Source organism: Phyllobates terribilis, unplaced genomic scaffold (assembly GCF_046119375.1).
Source record: "Phyllobates terribilis strain yellow unplaced genomic scaffold, ASM4611937v1 Scaffold_3__8_contigs__length_932513732, whole genome shotgun sequence".
Classification (NCBI taxonomy): Eukaryota; Metazoa; Chordata; class Amphibia; order Anura; family Dendrobatidae; genus Phyllobates; species Phyllobates terribilis.
This window is the reverse complement of record NW_027362763.1, coordinates 741,584,629-741,605,551: the sequence shown is the minus strand read 5'-3', so window position 1 is coordinate 741,605,551 and position 20,923 is coordinate 741,584,629. Positions and strand designations below refer to the sequence as shown.

Genomic DNA, 20,923 nt, shown 5'->3' with positions numbered 1-20,923 from the left:
CTGATCCAGGTTTGTAGGTCGCCTTGCTCGCACCTGTCTTTTCAGCTTTGCTCATAAATTTTCAATAGGATTGAGATCAGGGCTTTGTGATGGCCACTCCAAAACATTGACTTTGTTATCCTTAAGCCACTTTGTTACCAATTTGGCAGCTTAGGGTCATGTCCATTTGGAAGACCCATTTCTGCCCAAGCTTTAACTTCCTAGCTGATGTCTTGAGATGTTGCTTCAGTATTGCCACATAACCTTCTTTTCTCATGATGCCATCTATTTTGTGAAGTGCACCAGTCCCTCCTGCAGCAAAACAACCCCACAACATGATGCTGCTACCCCCGTGTTTCACAGTTGGGATGGTGTTCTTAGGCTTCCAAGCTTCTCCCTTTTTCATCCAATCGTAATGATGGTCATTATGCTCAAAAAGTTACATTTAAGTCTCATGAGACCACAGGACATGTCTCCAAAAATTAAGGTCTTTGTTCCTGTGTGCATTTGCAAACATTAATCTGGCTTTTTTATGTTTCTTTTGGAGGAATGGCTTCTTCCTGGCCTTTCAGCCCATGTTGATACAGTACTCGTTTCACTGTGGATAGTGACACAATCTTACCAGCTTCCGCCATCATCTTCACAAGGTCTTTTGCTTTTGTCCTTGGGTTGATATGCACGTCAGACCAAAGCACGTTCATGTCTGGGACACAGAACCCGTCTCCTTCCTGAGTGGTATAATGGCTGGAGATTCCCATCTTGTTTGTATTTGCGTATAATGGTGTGTGCAGATGAACGAGGCACCTTTAGTTTTCTTGAAATTGTACCCAAAGATGAACCAGACTTGTGCAAGTCCACAATTCTCTTCTTGATATCTTGGCTGATTTCTTTAGACTTTCCTATGATGCTACACAAAGAAGCAGTGTGTTTCAGGTGTGCATTAAAACCTCCACAGGTGTGTCTCTAATTAACTCAGATGTTGCCAAAAAAACATAAGCTTCCAAACACTTGAAATAATCATATGTGCAGTCCAGAATTGTTTAAAGGCATAGTAATCTTAGTGTATGTAAACTTTTGACTTTGCAGTAAGTAATAAAAATGCCTTAAAACATTCTCTCTCGCTCATTATTCTGGCATCTGGAAAATTTTAAAAATGATGGTAATCCTAATGGACCTAAAACGGAAAAGGTTTATTCTGATTTCATGTCAGATATTGAGAAAAACATGATGTGTCTTTTTATAGAGTGTATGCAAACTTCTGGTTTCTACTGTATCTACTGTATCTATCCATCTTCTCTATCTTATCTATCCATTATCTATGCCTCTAATAACTTTCTACCATCACATCTAATACTGTTTTTTAGATATTGTGATTAAGACATAAAACATACAGCCACTTTTCCCTGAATATAAGATTAATAAAAACAATATTACGGTAAGAAATATTCTGATTTTATTGAAAATTGTATGAGACAGTAATAAATAAACAGTTGCACCAATGTGACGATGTATATTCTGACAGGACACAGTATATGTCATACCGGTACAATATGGTATGACAAATGAATAGCTTTTTTTTAACATTTTTATTAATTTTTTTGCAGAAATAAATAGCAACGGCATTATAAGCTAATAATGTATAGTTTCAGTCGTACTTAAAAGCATGAAATAAATAGTTTTCTCCCACAAACGGTTACGTTTCTGACTGAGAAATGTAAACTGCAGCAGTTTTTGAAGCCAAACGTAACATGGGCAGACTTGTGGGTAATCTATGACACACGGGTCCAATCATCCGGCAGAACATAGGGGGTATTTTATTATTTTGTGGGGGATATTATGTGAAATAGCTGCTCGAAATAAACACCTGTAAATACAGCCTGGCGTGTATACCAATCAAGTGAAAATGTAGGTAGCTTACATAGCAATAGAAAATGGCAGGACTAGGTGAGAACATTGATGGAGGCGCCGCAGACTCCAGTATAACTCAGATAGAACAATATTCAGCCGCTCTAGCGCGTCCTCTCCGATCATCTGTCATATCTTACTAGGTGACTGCTAATGGAAGAAAAGTTGCTTTGAGAAGTCCCTGGGCCATAAAACAGGTGGCCGCCTCTGTATCCAGCTTCAGTGCGTACTACTGACTCAAGAACAGCGGTGCAAGCACTCTTAACCCCCTCAGTGCCAGAATGCTTTTCCAGTCTCCATTAACGCTGAAGTTGGGTTAAATTCAAACATTTCGAAGCAACAAACCAAAAAATTATCATATTAAAACTCGGGACACCCGACTTGAGCGAATCCTTGTAGGGTTTCAGTATAGTCTTTATATAGTGATTCCAGTCACTTAGTGAAACCATGATGCACAAGGGATTATGGGCAGGAGCACAGTCTTTCCCAGATAGTGGTGGTCACTGGATTGTACATTTTTCTTCTTTCTTTGTCATTTTGCCTTTGTTTTGCTCTAGAGTCCTTTCTAAGTGTTCTTCCTCTTCTTCAGCCCTGTAATAAAGATATAGAATTTTTTAGAAATAATCATTTAACTATATTAAATCTCTACGAATATAGATATTTCTTACTAACGTATTAGATTAGAATTTGGTTATTATAATTTACAGTAGCTTAAAAAGATAAAGTCCAAAACACAAGAAAACACAGCACAACACATACAAAAAAAAGCTCAAAACACTAAAAATCACAGGCCAAAACATATGAAAAAAGCATGAAAAGCAAGAACACTCAGCCCAAAACGCAAGAAAACTCAGCCCAAAATGCAAGAAAACCCAGCCCAAAACAAAAAAAACAAAGCCTAAAACACAAGAAAACACTGCTTTTTTGTCTTTTGGGCCAAGTCCAAAACATTACTCACTAGAAGGTGATCAGACATGCTTTACACTTAGCTTTCATATAACATCACTAAATATGATCTTAGTTTTGATACAAAATATATTGAAATCTGGTCCATGAGAGAAGGGCTCGGGCAACAGGGAAGCAGACGGGGGCTGTGGTTATGTCCTTGTCTCCATACAGCAGTATATATAAATTTGATATGTTGCTAAATATCAATGCATACACCAATAACACATACACGGCTATATTGACAAAATAACCAGTTTCTGTTATCCCATATTACTAGAGGGCTCACGCTTACAAAATTAGAATATAGTTGTTGTTGTTTATTGTTGCAAAGACATTACATAACTTTGTTACGATTGTAAAAACACAACAGAAAAAGTTGGTCTTAAAAATGAAGAGAAGGACTCAGGCTGGCACCTTCAGAAATCCTATTTCATTTTAATTCTGGGGGTGACGCATGATCTTTCATAAGGATTTCTTCATGTGAGGATAGTAGAGAAATCCTGGCACAGTATTGTGATAATGTGAACTTACTCCTTCTCTTGGGCATCCAAGTCTCTGACCAAGGCATCGCGCTTATTAACCAGGATAACCAGTTCATCAAGTAAAAGTTGTTCCCGTCTCTTCTGGGCTTCAGTTTTTTGCCAATCTACAAAACAGTTTTGTACATTAGACACGGAGTCAACAAACAACGTCTGTTAAATTCATTTTAGCTACTGACATTATATAACAGCTATTTAGTGCAAGCAGAATACTCCAGATCCACGTATACACCCAAGTACAGTATGTGCACGAGGCAACGGCCGATCGCTCCCCTAGAACATTCATAGTCATTGCTCCTGTTAGGGAATAAGAGGTTGATAAGAGATGGGGGGTACCGGATTCTCTTTATTACATCTAGGTTGCAGCTCAGCACTGGGGGGCCACTGGTGTAATTCCTTATATCCTTAGTGGCAGTTTTTGGGTGGACTGGACAAATCTCTTTAATGTATGAACCAGCTGACACCTTGTATCCGACTAGTAATGTTCATTAGAGCATGGTGGCCCCATCATTGTATTTATCCATGGGGTCCCATAGAGTAAACCCCATGAAGTATGGATAGGCCATCAATATTAGTATCTCAAACAACACTTTAAAGGGGCTTTTCTCACTAGGACATTCTCGTATGGCGATCAGCTCTCCAAATTTATATCGGCTGCTCACATGTGGAGTCCACATTTCGAGAGAATCAGGTTGATTATGTAGATGACACTCCAATGAAACTCTAATCAGAGTATGAGCACAGTGTGACCTGATTCTCTCAGATGAGAAGATGGAGAAAAAAATGTCTCCATCTTCTCCATTCTGTCAGTGCACAGAAATGGGACTGCACTCAGATGTCATCCAAGTGCAGTCCAATGGTTTCCATGCACTCATTGACATGCATGACTGAGTGTAATCCGAATATCGGATCAAATTCGGGCATGCAGAGATTTTTATCCTTGGACAGACCCTGTCGGAGGAAAAAAATTAGACATGCGGCACTGAATTATTGAATAATATGGGGATGAGTACTAGTCGTCAAAACGAGGGGTCCAATTATTAAGGTCATGTGGGCGAGTCCTAATAATGAATATTTATTATAGTACAAAGTTTGTAAAAAGCGCGTTGACTCAATAAATTAATTTATGACACAGATTGGCTTTGTGGTCCTGTTCTACAGATAGGCGCACAGATTGGCTTTGTGGCCCCTTCCTACAGGTAGAAGCCCAGTTTGGCTTTGTGTTCCCGTTCTACAGGTAGACGCCCAGATTGGCTGTGTGGTCCCGTCCTACAGTTAGGCGCCCAGATTGGCTTTGAAGTCCCGTCCTACAGGTAGGCACCCAGATTGGCTTTGTGGTCCTGTCCTACAGTCAGGCGCCCAGATTGGCTTTGTGGTCCCGTCCTACAGTCAGGCACCCAAATTGGCTTTGTGGTCCCGTCCTACAGTCAGGCACCCAAATTGGCTTTGTGGTCCTGTCCTACAGTCAGGCACCCAGATAGGCTTTGTGGTCCCATCCTACAGTCAGCCGCCCGGATAGGCTTTGTGATCCCATCCTACAGTCAGGCGCCTGGACAGGCTTTGTGGTCCCTTCCTACAGTCCTATAGTCAGGCGCCCAGATTGACTTTGTGGTCCCTTTCTGTCAGGCGCCCAGATTGGCTTTGTGATCCCGTCCTACAGTCAGGCGCCCAGATTGGCTTTGTGGTCCCGTCCTACAGTCAGGCGCCCAGATTGGCTTTGTGATCCCGTCCTACAGTCAGGCGCCCAGATTGGCTTTGTGGTCCCGTCCTACAGTCAGGCGCCCAGATTGGCTTTGTGGTCCCATCCTACAGTCAGGTGCCCAGATTGGCTTTGTGGTCCCGTCCTACAGTCAGGCACCCAAATTGGCTTTGTGGTCCCGTCCTACAGTCAGGCACCCAAATTGGCTTTGTGGTCCCGTCCTACAGTCAGGCACCCAAATTGGCTTTGTGGTCCCATCCTACAGTCAGGCGCCCGGATAGGCTTTGTGATCCCATCCTACAGTCAGGCGCCTGGATAGGCTTTGTGGTCCCTTCCTACAGTCCTATAGTCAGGCGCCCAGATTGGCTTTGTGGTCCCGTCCTACAGTCAGGCGCCCAGATTGGCTTTGTGGTCCCGTCCTACAGTCAGGCGCCCAGATTGGCTTTGTGGTCCCTTAATACAGTTAGGAGCCCAGATTGGCTTTGTGGTCCCGTCCTACAGTCAGGCGCCCAGATTGGCTTTGTCGTCCCGTCCTACAATCAGGTGCCCAAATTGGCTTTGTGGTCCCGTCCTACAGTCAGGTGCCCGGGTAGCTGCCTTTACTAAGAATAGATGAGACCGCAGAAGTTTATGAAATAAATCCCACTTCTCCCCCCAAAAAAAGTAATAGTTCGGTAACTTGTGTCTTTAAGAATATATAATGTGATGAGTGCTTTGTAGGTCTGCAATAAATTGTTAGTAAAAATGAAATGGAAAAACAAACGAACATAAAACCATGAGAAAAGATACTGGACAACCCCCAAAGTTACAAGCCATGGATATAACTCTGAGGTATCTGAAGAAGACAGCAGGTTAAATATTCCTCCTTTCCTTTCCATGGGTGAAGAATAAAGCTGTCACACATGAGATAATGGTCAACCAGTTTGTTCGGCAAATAGCCATCTCCTCTGACTCCCCCATACACAGCTTTGTCGGGAGTTCAATTTTTTTCAATATGGAGGAAAGAGAAAACGGCTACTAGCTGCGGCTTATCTCCCCTAAAAATAAAAGAATAGTCTGCTGAAATGACAACCGCTGATCATCTGAAGGTTGTGAGAAACCTATACACGTCACTCGGGATCAGCCGACTATCATTTAATGTGAATGAGGCCTTAACTCTCATGGCTCATACAATTTTAAAACCGATGTTGAGCAAAGGAAAATCGGCCATATACTCTATCGGGAATGTCAATGCCTGAAACATTTTGTTGTTATAAGACACTCAATATACCTTCATAGTGGCCAACGATTAGCATTTGGGATGCAGTCCTCACAATGCACTAGAAAAAGTTACTTTTTTTTTATTCTGGCACTTGCAGCAACCACTAGGTGGAGTTCAGGAGCTTACTGCATACAATTTATATATAGGCATAAATGACAGAGCAGTTAGAACAGAAAAATCCATGAGTACAAAATGGCATAAAAAGTTAGTTTTATTTAGTCAATCTGTAAATAACTTATATTTATATTATGGATATATTAATGTAATGCATGACAAGAAAGTGCAATGTGCTGGAAGAAAAACGCAGTCACACCTGCAAGGGCATATCATACCCAAGCTAAAAAGATAGTCCATATACATAGTGTGGTATCTTTCCAGAGATATACTGGCTAGAATAAGGCTATATATTCCAAGTGGAGCACATAAAAATGTTTAAATCAAACCCAGATTCACCAGATGCTTACCACAATTGTATATGGGGTCCAGGGGGGCGCGGAGGACAGGTGGCAAAGGTGTCTCGACGCACGTTTCGCTTGCAAAAAGCTTTATCAAGAGACCGAGTTTTTCTTCCAGCACATTGCACTTTCTTGTCATGCATTATATTTATATTATGGATATATTAATGTAAGTTATTTACAGATTGACTAAATAAAACTAACTTTTTATGCCATTTTGTACTCATGTTTTTTTCTGTTCTAAATGCTATGCGAGTAGGCTATTCTGGCTGACCCTGGATTTACTGGGGTTTCAGCCATTGTTCCTTTAAGATCTGTTGGTCGTTGTCTGTACAATGACAGAGCAGTGAGCAATAGTCTCCTATTCTCTCCCTAATAACGGCTGCAGAATTACTTTGCGTCTTCGAGGAGCTGGCGATTTGGAGGTGTGTGTCCCTCAAATAGAGCAGAAATCTCGAAAAACCCCATATTGTAAAATTAAACTTTGAAAAGACTTTTCTCTCTTTATTAATACTCCCTTATAGCAATCTTAGCACGATGGCTATTTATTAAATGGATTTAATTAATTTCTAATCAATTTTATTATTTTTTTTTAATTGGATTTATTTTCTTTGTACAGTTAATAGAAAAATGTTATATTTAAAAATAGATAATTTCTGCAGTGCTATAAAATAAAACCACCATCCGCCTCAGAGATACACCCTGCTGCTATTGTGTCTCGTCCCTATAGACACATTCCCCATTTATTAAAGATCTGCTCAACTAACCGTCACAGACAAGTAAGCGGCACCATCATCCCTGATAAAGCAAAGCTCGCTCATGTAGAGACATTCTGCCGAATCTGGAGAACATATCACTTCTGATTCTCAATTTGTTGTTTTGGGAGAAAACGACAGAACAAAGGTATTAGATGATCCAGATAGGAGAGGCTGCAACAGGTTTTCTGCTGCATTAGACGAATGTGCGGTGACCTCCGAGCTGAGGATAAAGCGAGATACTGTGTCATTATTTCCCGATCGCGCCCCACTATACAGGCCATATTCTTATTTTACGTCCTTGGTGTATAAGGAATAATAATAATATAGCATGGCAGCACGCAGAGCTGGCACAGCCGACCACTAACATGCCGTACTGCTCCAACGTAGGAAGGTAGCCCATTACTGAGCGCTCATGTCACGCTGGCTATTTGGTAACAGTTTGAGGTATCTCACACTGTGACCCATATGCTTAGCAGTAACTTGAAAGAGAAATACTAATTGGCTCAGACATTAAAGCAGAATTCAGCAAAATATGGAACATTGTTCTATAATGGACTATTAACATTTCCCCTATGGATGGCAACGTTTGTGGGTGTTTTTTTTTTATAAGACAAAGTGATTGTTCACCTTTAAGGATTACTTTTAATTTCCTAATATATTTGATCGTATTTGGGGCGCCACTGTTTCATATAGAGAACTGAATCCGCTGCATAGAGAAAGAGTTAAATAATTAAAATATTAGCGGCCACTAAATGGGATAAAGGAGCTTACTGCGTATGGTTTTATTAATATATTGCACAAATTATCAGTCCTAATACTATCGCACTTTCAAATAACTCACTCATTAGATAATGTTCTCAAATGTCAAGTCCAATTTATGTTGGGAAATGACAAGAGTGTGCCTGCACATATAGTGCTGGCAAAAAACTGAAAATGAGGAACCGCCAACTCAAAAGGCGCATAAAAAGTTACACAAATTATGCCAATTTCTGGACAATAGTAGGCTTTTGTGTATACAAAAATAAATTGTAACTTGATATAGGGAATGAGGGCAGAGGGCAATAAGACCATGATTTTTTTTGGTCTAATTTTGATTGACATGCCTGGCACACTTTAAAAAAAAATATGTTGACCAATAGACGCTACTCTATGTCTATGGCAGAGAAAAGTCAATCCAATCCCTGGCTTAACCTTTGTGTAAATGTGCGCTGTTACTTCCTGAATAATCGTTATTGACCAGCACATATTCATTTGTTGATTCACCCTTAGTCCTAAGAAAAGAGGAGGCAACATGAATAGAGAGAAGCAGCAACCACATTACAGTGCAAGTACTTACCGGTCTCGTTACACGGCTAATGAAAGATGGGGACAGAACAACTGCTAATACAATCGCTTTGTCCCCATACACCATTATGTTATTTGCGGCAAATCACATGTGCTGCCGAGAATGAGGACTTTTATGCTAAATGATCAATCACTGACAAATGAGAGTTTTTCTCATTTGTCGCCTGACTGCCAACATTTTATTCAAGTGGATTATTGGGAACAAGCATTCCCACAAACGCTCATGTGCACGGCTGGAATTTTTAAATGTGGATGCTGTGCCCATTTTGGCAACCTGATGAAAACTATATATCACAGCGTAAAGGAGGGGGAAACCTATACAGGATCATCCGTGAAAATAAGAAAATTGACCAACTAAAATGTGCTCTCCTTTTACAGACCTCAAAACCATTCCAGCTACTCTCTGTGATACACACACACACACATACATGCTGCACTCACAGTCTGTATGTTGAACACACACGCGCTATGCTACACACACGCGCTATGCTAAACACACGCTCTATGCTACACACACGCGCTATGCTACACACACGCGCTATGCTACACACACGCGCTATGCTACACACACGCGCTATGCTACACACACGCTCTATGCTACACACACGCTCTATGCTACACACACGCTCTATGCTACACACACGCTCTATGCTACACACACGCTCTATGCTACACACACGCTCTATGCTACACACACGCTCTATGCTACACACGCTTTATGCTACACACACAGGACATGGTAGATGTTAGACATCACCGAGGACTGACTTTAGAGCGAGGATAAACTTCTAGCAACTCTATTTTAATCTTCTTCAGTCCCTCCAGATTCCTGCAGGATGAAGGACCATTTGTCAAGTGACTATGATGTCACCAGATGTCCTTCTAACTTCAGAAACTGAACTGATAATGCAGGGCTGGCAATATCAGTCCGCTTTCTGATTTGTAAAGGCAGGTGGCTAACTGAGTGACCAGAGGACTGAGCCTGTAGCTGTGAAAGGTCTCGCAGGGGGCTCATTTTGGGATTATGGGCCCTAGGCAATTTCTTAGTTAGCCCCCTCTTAATTGTGGCCCTGACAGTGTAGTGACTAGAACTAGTCCAACACTGAGGGAAAAAAAAGCATAACTACAAAAGATCTAACAGGAGTTATATGGTCTATCCAGATCACCTCAAAGGTTGCCTAAAAAAAGCAAATAAAAAAACTGTAAAAGGCATACATTGTATGATATTCTGGTAAGGGTATTCAATGTGGAGAGATGAATAAGCCCCTGCCAGATGTTTCTAGCAGAATATATTAAAACCATCAAATGGTTTGGGTCTGTTGAAAACCCAAGAGCCTGATCTTATGGACATCAAAGAAAATGAGGACACCCTCACAACTATTAGAACGTTGGCCAGTACTAACAAAATTCAAGGGTCCAGTCAATAGTGAAGTGTATGGCCAATTTTATATTTTTTTAAATTACAAAAGGATATTTCCCTATGGTGATACAAGTTTAAGTCATTGACCCTGAACATATACTTATGGGAAGTTTCAATTACATCTATTAAGTCTCTGACACACTTTGGACTGTTGTCAGTCAAACTCACGAACAAGAGGATTGACCATTGGAAATGCAACGGGCTGAAACCTTCTCTCTTCCCGACATCATCTGACAGGGTAGAGTCGGCTCTGGCAACTTCAGTCTAATGTGTATGGAAACCTATACATCCTGTAGCTTCACTGTAGGCTATGACCGATCATTAAGTGTATGCGAGGTCTCATGACAACTTTATTATGTATTTAAGAGAAATAGACAGGGATGCCTCTAATGAATATTTCAGAATATAAAGACCCACATATGATTTAGGCTAAAGCGGCCGAACCCGCCTACATTGATGGGATTGGCCAACATTTGATGGTGGCCTCCCAACTCTCCCGCTAAGTCTTGAATTTCAATGGCTGATCTTTTTGTTCTTCTTGGAGTTAAGCCACTGTCAGAGGAGTCTGGCAGCTGCTCTCCCACAGAGAACACAAGGGTGACTGGCCGAGCCAAGGGATTCTGTCTATGGAGAAGTTAGGAGAGATGGCTGTCGGATCAATGATTGTTCGACCAATAGCCATTTAATATATATGGAGGCCGTTGCATTCACATATATATATTTTTTTTACAATGGCTTGTCCAAGAAACAGAGAAAGGATTTAATTGATGGAGAATCTTGAAATATTCTCTTTTTCAAGAAAATATGTTTATAACAACATTCTCTAAATGCTGAAAAATTCCAAATGATGGCAAAATTAATTTAAAAAAAGAATAATAAGAGCAATACACATTTTGGAGCCACTTTATATTTAAGACTCATTATGTTTTGGACACTTTTGTCTGGGGTTTCTTTTTCACAGCCTCAAAGCGTTATCTATCTTTTATGGCAGCAAAACCAGGAAATTGACAACTATTTGTTTTAACCCATTTAAAACCCAAACACCCTGCAGCAAAGAAATTAAAAACTCCCTTGGGCAGAGGTAGGGTTAAATAGTCCAGTGCTTCCCCAGTCAAGTGCCCTTTTGCACAGCTAGTCTGTAGGAGCTTGTACATGTCCATCATCCATCGGGCTACTCCGCCCCTCTCATTAGGAAGGTAAATAATGGCAAGAAGTAGAATTAGGTGATGAGGGAGATAGCAGAACAAATAAGGACCATGAGGAGAAACAGGACACCAGCTTAAAAAATCCATAGCCACTGACTCCAGCAGTGTCTTTTCTCCCCCATGCACCTTCCAAAAAAGCAGAGTAAAGAGTGTGTGCAATCCTTTTGGATTAGTCTCTTCTCTCTCCATTGCCCTGGGCAATCATGTTAAAACTCACATGGCTGGTGCTTATTCAGATAAACCTAACAATGCACACCAGCGGTTACCATGTGAATCTTCACAAACCACACAAGAATGTGCTGGTTCAAATCCCCATGACCCTCCTCCAAAGGCAAATTTATTCAAGACAGCACACGGCTCCGCGGCTCTCCGAGAGCAAGTGCTGCTAGTGGGAATTCCACCTTGTATCTACACTTTACAAATTACATGCAGCACCAGGTCAGATATATAAAAAGAAAAAAAAAAGTGGTAAGACTTCAAAAAAGTCTCATAAAAAGTTGTTTTTTTGTTTGTAAATATAAACTATTTAAAATGTATAATATTGGCAGCAGACTGGACCAAGCCTTCGTGGCGCTCAGAAAGCATTCTGGTTGTTGCACCAACCTCTATCAGTTTAGTAGAGAGTAGTGAAGTATAGCATAGTGCCAACAACTTGGATCTTTAGTAACCCGGATATTACATTTCAGTGCCCAACACTATTGTCTTGTATTAAGTTGTAGCTAAACTTTCCTCCACTCGGGACACAGATTGGAATATTCGCCCTAGCACGCTACCCAAATACCCGGCCTAAGGCTGGTGCCCAGATGGCAATCAGTACCTGAGGGTACATGGCCCGCCAGCTACGTGGAATAAGCTGATGAGGACTCCGTACATAACATCCTTTGGTAGGTTGTGCTAAGATATCAACAGTTGTCAGAAATAATGGAATTCCTGGTAAGAAGCTGCTCAGTTTACAGCATTCTACAAGCCGATAGGAATGCCTTTTTTAGTGACATCATATAGGACTAACACCCCTCCCCCAGCTACATTCTGATAGGCCGCAGAAGAATGTGAAGCATGCCTGCCCTATTTCTTCATGTCAAAACTATTTTCTTTAGTGAAGTATTTAGAGCACTTTCACTGGATGTCCCTATAGAGAGTAATTGGCTGTTGTTGTTCTGAGTCACTGAATTAAATAAGGTGGTCTGTCCTCAAATTAACAAAAATTTGATTAGAAGCATTTTTTTTAACTTGCTGTACAAGCCAAGGTCTTTAGCTTTACATGTACTTGTCCCATTGATATCCAAGAGATACTTGGTTATGTAGATGAGTTACTGGCGGCCTACCTGTGTCATTCCTTACTATCCATAGCGGTCACGTTCTTAGTTATGTAGATGAGTTACTGGCGGCCTACCTGTGTCATTCCTTACTATCCATAGCGGTCACGTTCTTGGTTATGTAGATGAGTTACTGGCGGCCTACCTGTGTCATTCCTTACTATCCATAGCGGTCACGTTCTTGGTTATGTGCATGCGTTACTGGCGGCCTACCTTTCCTTACCATCCATTGTTGTCAGTGTATTGGTTATGTCCAAGTGTTTCTGGCGGCCTACCTTTCTTCCATAACTGCTGGATTTCTGGTTATGTACATGTGTTCCTAGTGGGCTACCTTTATCTCTTCTTACATCTGTGTATTATATTTTCATTTTTTATTCTATTTAACTAAAACTAATGTCTGCTAAAAGCTATAGAGTATATGTATAAATGACATCAGACAAGAATCCTAGCGTGGACTATCTAACAACACTCAAGACAACACTGTACCATATCCTCTATTAGGGCGCATGGATGTCATGGGGCCCAGGGGTCTATATGAGCTAAACAGATGAAGGCGTGGCAAGGTTCCAGTAAATTACATGACCATATTTTATAACATTACCTCTGCAATGGCTTCCAAAAATGGTTGTGTTGTTGGGATAACCCCTTTTAGAGTTAAATCCAATCAGATAATGTGTAACTGTATATAATAAGTATATAGATCACCAGTATATAATAAGTATTTGGGCTGATTCTACAACAACATGTCTATTGGGCAGTTTCCCAAATACATTGTGTGTCAATCATTAGAGCTCCCTCAAAGGGTTATTCTCATCTCTATCACCTATCTTATCAACAGTTGATAACTTCTAATGTAAAGGACCATGACCAATCTCAAGAAGAGGGCTCTGTGAATCCTCGCCTGAATAGAGTGGTGGCCGCCTGAATAGAGTGGTTGCTGGTTAAGCTCACCTCCACTCCATTCATTCCTCATGGGACTGCCAGAGATGGACGAGTACAGTGCGCTGCTTTTCCAGCAGTCCCATAAAGATTGAAAGAAGTGGTGGTGCGCAGTTCTTGGGATTGGCCCCTCATTCACCTGCCAGTTTGATAGGTGCTAACTTCAAAAGATTGGAGTAACCCTTTAAAAAAAAGCTTTATTGTTGCCCCTAAAGTCATTGGCAGAAAACAAAGAGAAGCCATTATTAAATCAGATTTGTGTCATATTTTTAAACATTTTTGGTAATGCTAAAAAACAAAATTAAAAGTCTTACATTGTTTTGCAATTTTCACACTGACCACTGGGGCTTTTTTAGCCTCATACTTCCTGTCCTTTCAGTTTAGAGTAGTTTATCAGCAAATGTTGGGTTACAATGACAGGTAACACCCCTGTACACAGCTGATAGTACAAGATCACAATAGGCTGACCCTACACCGCTTCCCTTCACAATGACCTTTGCACATCTTCATTACTTGCTTCCCTAAAAAAGTTAAGGCCCCGTCACACATAACGAGATTGCTAGCGAGATCTCGCTAGCGATCTCGTTATGTCTGACAGGTAGCAGCGATCAGGCCCCTGCTGTGAGATCGTTGATCGTTACAAAGCTTCCTGGACCATTCCTGGGTCGTTGCGCTCCCGCTGGGCAGTGTACATCGCTGTATTTGACACCTTATCAACGACCTCGTTAGCGATTCAGAGCGGAGACACGTAGGCGTGCATAAATTGGACTTTTCCGCGCCCCTCGTCCCCGATTGGTGGTCGCTACAGCGTTCTCATTTTCCGCCGTGCATAAAGAATGCAACAGAATAGCGATTCCATCCTTTGTTTCTGACCTCGTGCTGGATTGCAGATCCTAGCAGAATTCTCCGGGCTGTTGATATCCGTTCATTCGACTGAGTCCTGATTTTGCGGATCGTTGTAGCGACCAAGGCCGCCCAATCAGAACGCAGTAGCGTCCACCAATCGGAGATGAGGGGGCGCAGAAAAGTAATTTTATGCACGCCTTTGTGACACAGTACAGTCCCTATCAAGGTGTGGATCGTTGAAATAGCTGCTGTGTGAAAGCGTCCCAACGACCGCCGAGATCGTTAGTTAGATCGCTGGGGCGGCCGAAATCGTTGGGAAGTTCTGCATGTTTGACAGCTCCCCAGCGATCACGAAAAGACTCTCCAGCGATCCCAAAACCGTGACGTAATAACGATCTCGCTAGCGATCTCGTTATGTGTGACGGGGCCTTTAGAGTCTAAAATAGCCCTAGGGGCCAGTGTGAAGATTGCGAGATAATTCGTACTTTTTTTTTTTATAAAGAGCGTGATATGAAAAAAACACATTGCCAACATTTAAAAGAAACATACATGCAACAGAAAAATCCAATTTTGATATTTTTTTAAAAAGTTTTTCTGCAGCTTGGAAAGAAAAAAAACCAAAACGCATAGAACTGAAAATAATTTTATCAGAACACTACAAATCATATTTACTGGTGATTTTATCACTTTATAGGAAAATCTCTTTAAACATTATCAAAGTCTCAAGGCCGCCATAAGCATTACTGCAAAGTCAGATAAATCCGCAGGGCTGGAGGCCTCCAGACTCTTTCCCAATAGATGACATTAAAGGGGCTATCCACTACTCGGACAACCACTTCTCAATCCTTTTGTTTGTCCCCAGTAAAATAATACCTACAGTATACTCACCTCCAGAATTGGCACCATTCCAGGGGTGGTGTTGTTGGATCTCCAGGGGATTGGGTGACATTGTTATGTCATGTGATCCCTGCGGCCAATCAGTGATCTCACTCTCCCTGCCTTCAGACAAATCACATATATCTGGAGAAACTGAGATCTACTTATCACTCCAGGAGAGCGGACACCGATACTGCTGGTATGGCGCCAGTACCGCAGGTGAGCCTAGGTGTTATTATTTTACTGTGATCAAAGATACGGATTGAGAAGAAGTTGACCAAATAGAGGACAACCCCTTTAAGGCTGGAATGCTGAATTTCAACACCAGACCTTTTAATTTCTTAGGTGACCTAAGTCGTCAACAGAGGAGTCTGACAACAGCATAACTCCCCTCTCCCTAATGAAAACATATCATATATATGATCAGGTGAATGGAGACCTAATGTGTATAGAGCAATTGGGAAAAATAGCTGTCTGCAGAATCAGAGTTTAGCCAAAAGGTTGAAGGTGTATGGGCACCTTTGCAGAATAATGGCTGTGCGGTAGCATGGCATGTGCGACACCTTTAAATATATAAGAAAGTCCGCTTTGGGTTGTGTGAGCTTATGTAACAGAAGTGGACCTTAGTGTGACAGTATGTATCTTAATTCCGTATATCCCAGTAAATGATTATGTGAACGCTTAGCACTATGTCATTTATAGTCCGCTCTGTGGCATGACTCATAGGCCGCGCTATAATGATATGAATATCAAGCCTTGGGACTCTTTGGGATACCAGATCCACATCTCAATATCTTCCTTGTTATAATATGTTATAAAAATACAAAATACATTGCTGATGCCTAATCTCTCCTTCCGAGTACTCCGATTTCCAGGGCCATTTCTCCTGTACAACATTTTAACATTCAGCTTTTTGACAGCAGTAACTCAGAGAAATGTGTGATTTTATCTGACCCAAATAATATGCTTGACGGCAAGTCATGCAGAGGGAGCACAGGCAGAGAATGATTGATTTAAAAGAACCTTGGGATTCTTCAGATGATACCTTCAGAGTACGGATCGAGCAATTCATACAAAAGTATTTAGTGATTTACTAAAGTATTTAGTAAAAGTGTAGCTAGATGCCGTAATAAAGAAAATCAGCCAAAAAGAACATGGCGATAGAGATCGGTGACGTCTTCCGTGAAGAAGCCTGCAGCAGGTTGTTAGTCAGGAATAACCTCAGATAATAGTAGCTAGACCAGCCTTTCTGCAACCCCCTGTTTACTGCCTGTGTGCAAAGCCCTAGGAGTGTATTATTAATGGTCAAAAAGACATTTACGATAGGCAGAAGGACCCAGGTATCTGATGAGAAGTCAGACTTGGGATTTCAACAACATTGTGGCCTTCAGAGAACATCAAAATATAATTTTATTTTTAACAGGTGATGCTTTTAGGCAGCAAAGAAAATGTCAAGTGATGAAATCTAGTGGCATAAAGGCATAAAAAAATAAAACAATGTTTATGAGGACCTGTAAAACTGTTCTGCAGGAAGTCAATCCCTACTGTAAATCTACTAGATTACTCATCTTGCATGTTCTCAGTCACAGATTTTACATGTTTGTTGTAAATTGTCCCTAAGTCGATGCCCAACACCCAAAACAACTGACTGAAAAAGCAGCAAATCATTTTTTTTCTGCCCAAATATAAAGTTGACATAAATGGTTGCTGGTTCTTTGGCAATTCTTTCATTGTATGTTCATAAAGCGTAGTCCTCAAACAACGGAGTTGTCACAAGCCCTTTATAATGGAAACCAATAACTCTTCTGGCGTTGTTAAAATCAACTATTGGTTAGTTGACAAAACTATGACTAAAAGTTAGTCAAATAGTTTTTAGAAATATGGTGGCCATTACAACTTGCAGAAAGGTTGTCAACCTAGTTAAATCTGCCAATGTATACAGATCTTGGTGTAACCTGGAAGTTTTATTACTCTGGACTCCAGGATAACTGCATGAAAGCTCCCCTGATGGCTAATGTAGAAGTAAAGGTGTACAAACCATGTGGCTTCTATGAGCTCATAGGACAGGGGTGGTGAACCTCAGGCCTGCGGACCATTTACGGCCCTCAATGACCTTTTATCTGGCCCCGGGCAGATTCCCAGAGACTGCAGTGCTTGGGCCCGCAGCTGTATTTTGATGGCAGCCGGCCCATTAATTTCTTCTTGCTCTGTGAGCACAGACACGTGCAGTTCACTACTGAGCGCTGAGGCACATGCATTGAAAGATTACGTCCTGACACTAGTGGCAGCGTCAGGATGTACTTTGTGGGCGTAGTTAGCGCACAATTTGTAAGGTCCCCGAAGGATGATATAAATATCCAAATGGCCCTTGGCAGAAAAAAAAGAATCCCCACCCCTGCCTTAGGAGAAAGCAGGAAGGAGACAGCAAAGTCTAAGTTGGTCCCATCCTTTTTGCTACCTGGCAGCGAGAACCTGGATAGGTGTCCAGAAGAACTTCTTTCTTAGCAGGACAGTGGGTGGAGGACATGACCCACATGTTATGGTAATGATGGGTTCAGGTGATCATATTTCATTTTCTATGTACGGACCACAATGCTGACTGCAGGTCTCCAGACCCAACCTTAGGAGGTGGTAAGTTCTGGTCAGGAGACCCACAAAAAAAAGGGAAATTCTACTGTCTGAATTTGGCCTAACAGAGTAGAAAGGAAAATAAATATCAAGTACTTCTTCCTTTTCTCAGGTTTGATATTTACTATGAGGCCACCTCACTTTTTGGTCAACCACCATGGCAGCTGTCAGCAACAAACGTAGCCAAGACATGGGCAAATAGAATTGTTAACAAGACGACGTAAGAAGAGTTTTATTTTTTGTGTTTATTGGCGACTTTTTGGATCTCAAGGACTTCTATTTACTTGCCATTTCAGAATTTTCGTGGGAAATGCTCTGAGGTTATAATGTACATAAGTAAACACTTATCTCTCTTTTGTGCTACATCCAGCATAACACATAATAATGTTACTGCAATAGAATTTCAGCAGCAAAATTACTAAAGATATTATAATTTTTGAAAGATATTATCTCGAGTTTCTTGTTCTGAATCTTTAGCGCAGCCAATACAAATCAGTCCCGCAGTTTGATGAAAATTAACACTAGTTTTGTAAAGCGCACATCAGGGGATTGCAGTCAAGTCTTATCTTCAGTTCCAGTCAACTAGCAATCCTGAAAGAGTTTGCATCATCATCAGAGCAGGCGATTCTGCTGGTGAACCTAATCAATCCGCGGAATACTGTGGCTGTGCTGTGTAACAAAGCTAAAATAGATTTACAAATGGGGTTTTAGGGGATAAGCTCCTCCACAGGATTACATATTGATTTTAAAAATAAAAAAGCTTATCATATAAGCCAAAACTGAAGAAAAAAAATTCAACCTATGCAAAAGAAAAAAAAAAAAAAAAGTACTCACTTCAAAACGTGTGCCAAGAGTGCATCACAATGAACAAAGTGCTGGAGATATAGTTATTGAACAAAAAAAGCGTTGTGACAAGGCCCAACCACAGCGAGGGATGTAATGAACTTACTGGAGAATGATATAGCCATAGGATGCAGTACACTGCCGTCCTCGTTATGGGATGTCACCGCTGTAGGCAGCTCCCGGATGGGCAGAGAATTTGATGTGCTTACAAGGATATGTTGCCAAGATATATTTTCTCCAATGGGAAAAAGAATTAAGTTGTAGAGGATTTTGCTGTACCAAAGGGTATGATATTCCTGCGGGAGCAAACTCTGTAACTTTACAAATTAAGAATTATCTCTAATTTGTTAGTTTGAGCAGAATTCCTCGGGATGGGCGTTTCTCACTATTCAGCACAGTGGCTAATACTATGTAAGCAGTAGAAAAACATTCAAAGAACAGGAAGACTGGTGAAAGAGCCATTTTGGTTCCATTCATTTCCACATTAGGAGGTGAGCAGGGCCAGTGACGCCTCTTCCATTGATATTATGCCCCCTGAGAAAGCCACACATGCGAAACACACGTTGGGGATTCGGCTGGTGTGCTATTTGGATACAGCTAATGGATTGGATTATAATCTTTTATAAACTTTTAATGGTGTCTCTATACTTATCTATGCAAACTACTATTAGTGGGATTTCTTGCAGGTCTTTTCACTCTGTATTAGGCATAAAACGTTTGAGAATTGGATAAGCAAGACAGCTTCCTAATATATTGGTACAGACTTTAATACATGACTGTTACATATGTAAGACAAAATTTATAACTTTTATATGGTAGCATGGACTCTTGGTTCTCCTTTTTCATTATGATTTTTGAGTTGCTACAATTAAGAGGCATATGTATTTTTTGACAAGTATGTTGAACTGGAATATTTTGCGAATTCTTCTATTGATACCTGCAGAGACAGGTGTACAATACTGTGAATTATAACTGGACAGGTACAAAACACCTGCAATTCATGCACGATTCCCAGTAGGTATCAGTAGACGTGACGTCACTGGCCACGCTCACCTTCCAATGCGGTAATGAATGGAGTCGGTTAACCCTTCAAAGGAGCATCATCTCTGGCTGTGGGTTGAAGTATTATTTCCATCTTATAAGGTGGTGGAAATTCACTAGGATATAGAATCACTGTATAATCTGTGGGGATCCGACCTCTGAATAAAGTGACACAGTGAGGGGTATTCCGATATTCTAATGAAGTATGGCATATCACTAGGATGTTATATCATTTTATGATACATGGAAGTCCAATCTTGTGACTTAACAGCAGTGCTCCCCTAAATCAGTGCTGTGACCTCTTATTAGTATCAGCGAGGGTTGGAACCCTGCCATTCATAAAGTGATGGCATACTGACGTGATATGATGACACTTTCACAGACTGCAACGACTCTATAGGAAGAGGTGTATCTAGCTTTTCGGGCACCCGGGGCAAAAATTCAGTTTGGCGTCCCCCTTCCCCATGCGGTCTGAGTAGACGTCATGTGCCCAATCATTCATATGTGAATTTCTTACTTATGTGATTGACAGCTGACTCAGAGAACTGCTGACTCTCACTACAGGGGGCGGTAAAATACAGCCGCCGGTAAGACACCTCGGACCGCCGCATCAGGCGGTTCGACAGCTGCCGGCTATGCCCAGGGCAAATGTCCCGCCTGACTCCCCCCTTGATACGGTCCTGCTTTAGGATGTTCGGATCTGTGCTTGAGATGTGCCATTAAATGTAATCTTGCTTTTCTCCTTAAAATATACATTTTTATTAACAGGGGTTGTTTTAAATAGTTAAAAAAATGTAAACCTGGAATAAAATTCATATTTGAAAACTTGGATCAAAAGGAAAAGTATGTCTTATCAAATCTGCACACAAAAAAAAAATAAGTTCATAAACTTTGTCCTGACACAACCTTGCTTGGTAACTA

The 20,923-nt window shown here is 41.2% G+C and overlaps 1 protein-coding gene across 7 annotated transcripts in view; it reads right to left on the bottom strand.

The window, feature by feature from the left end:
- Positions 1 to 1,409: 1,409 nt before the first annotated feature.
- EHBP1 (EH domain binding protein 1) overlaps positions 1,410 to 20,923 on the bottom strand; it is a 445,048-nt gene continuing 425,534 nt past the window's right edge. For all 7 annotated transcript variants that reach the window (XM_073672136.1, XM_073672138.1, XM_073672139.1 and 4 more), the window contains 2 exons: positions 3,364 to 3,478; positions 1,410 to 2,475 (listed from right to left, as the gene is read on the bottom strand). In XM_073672136.1, the coding sequence (XP_073528237.1) occupies positions 2,385 to 2,475; positions 3,364 to 3,478 (206 nt within the window). In that variant the 3' untranslated portion in view covers positions 1,410 to 2,384. The remainder of the gene's footprint in view (positions 2,476 to 3,363; positions 3,479 to 20,923) is intronic.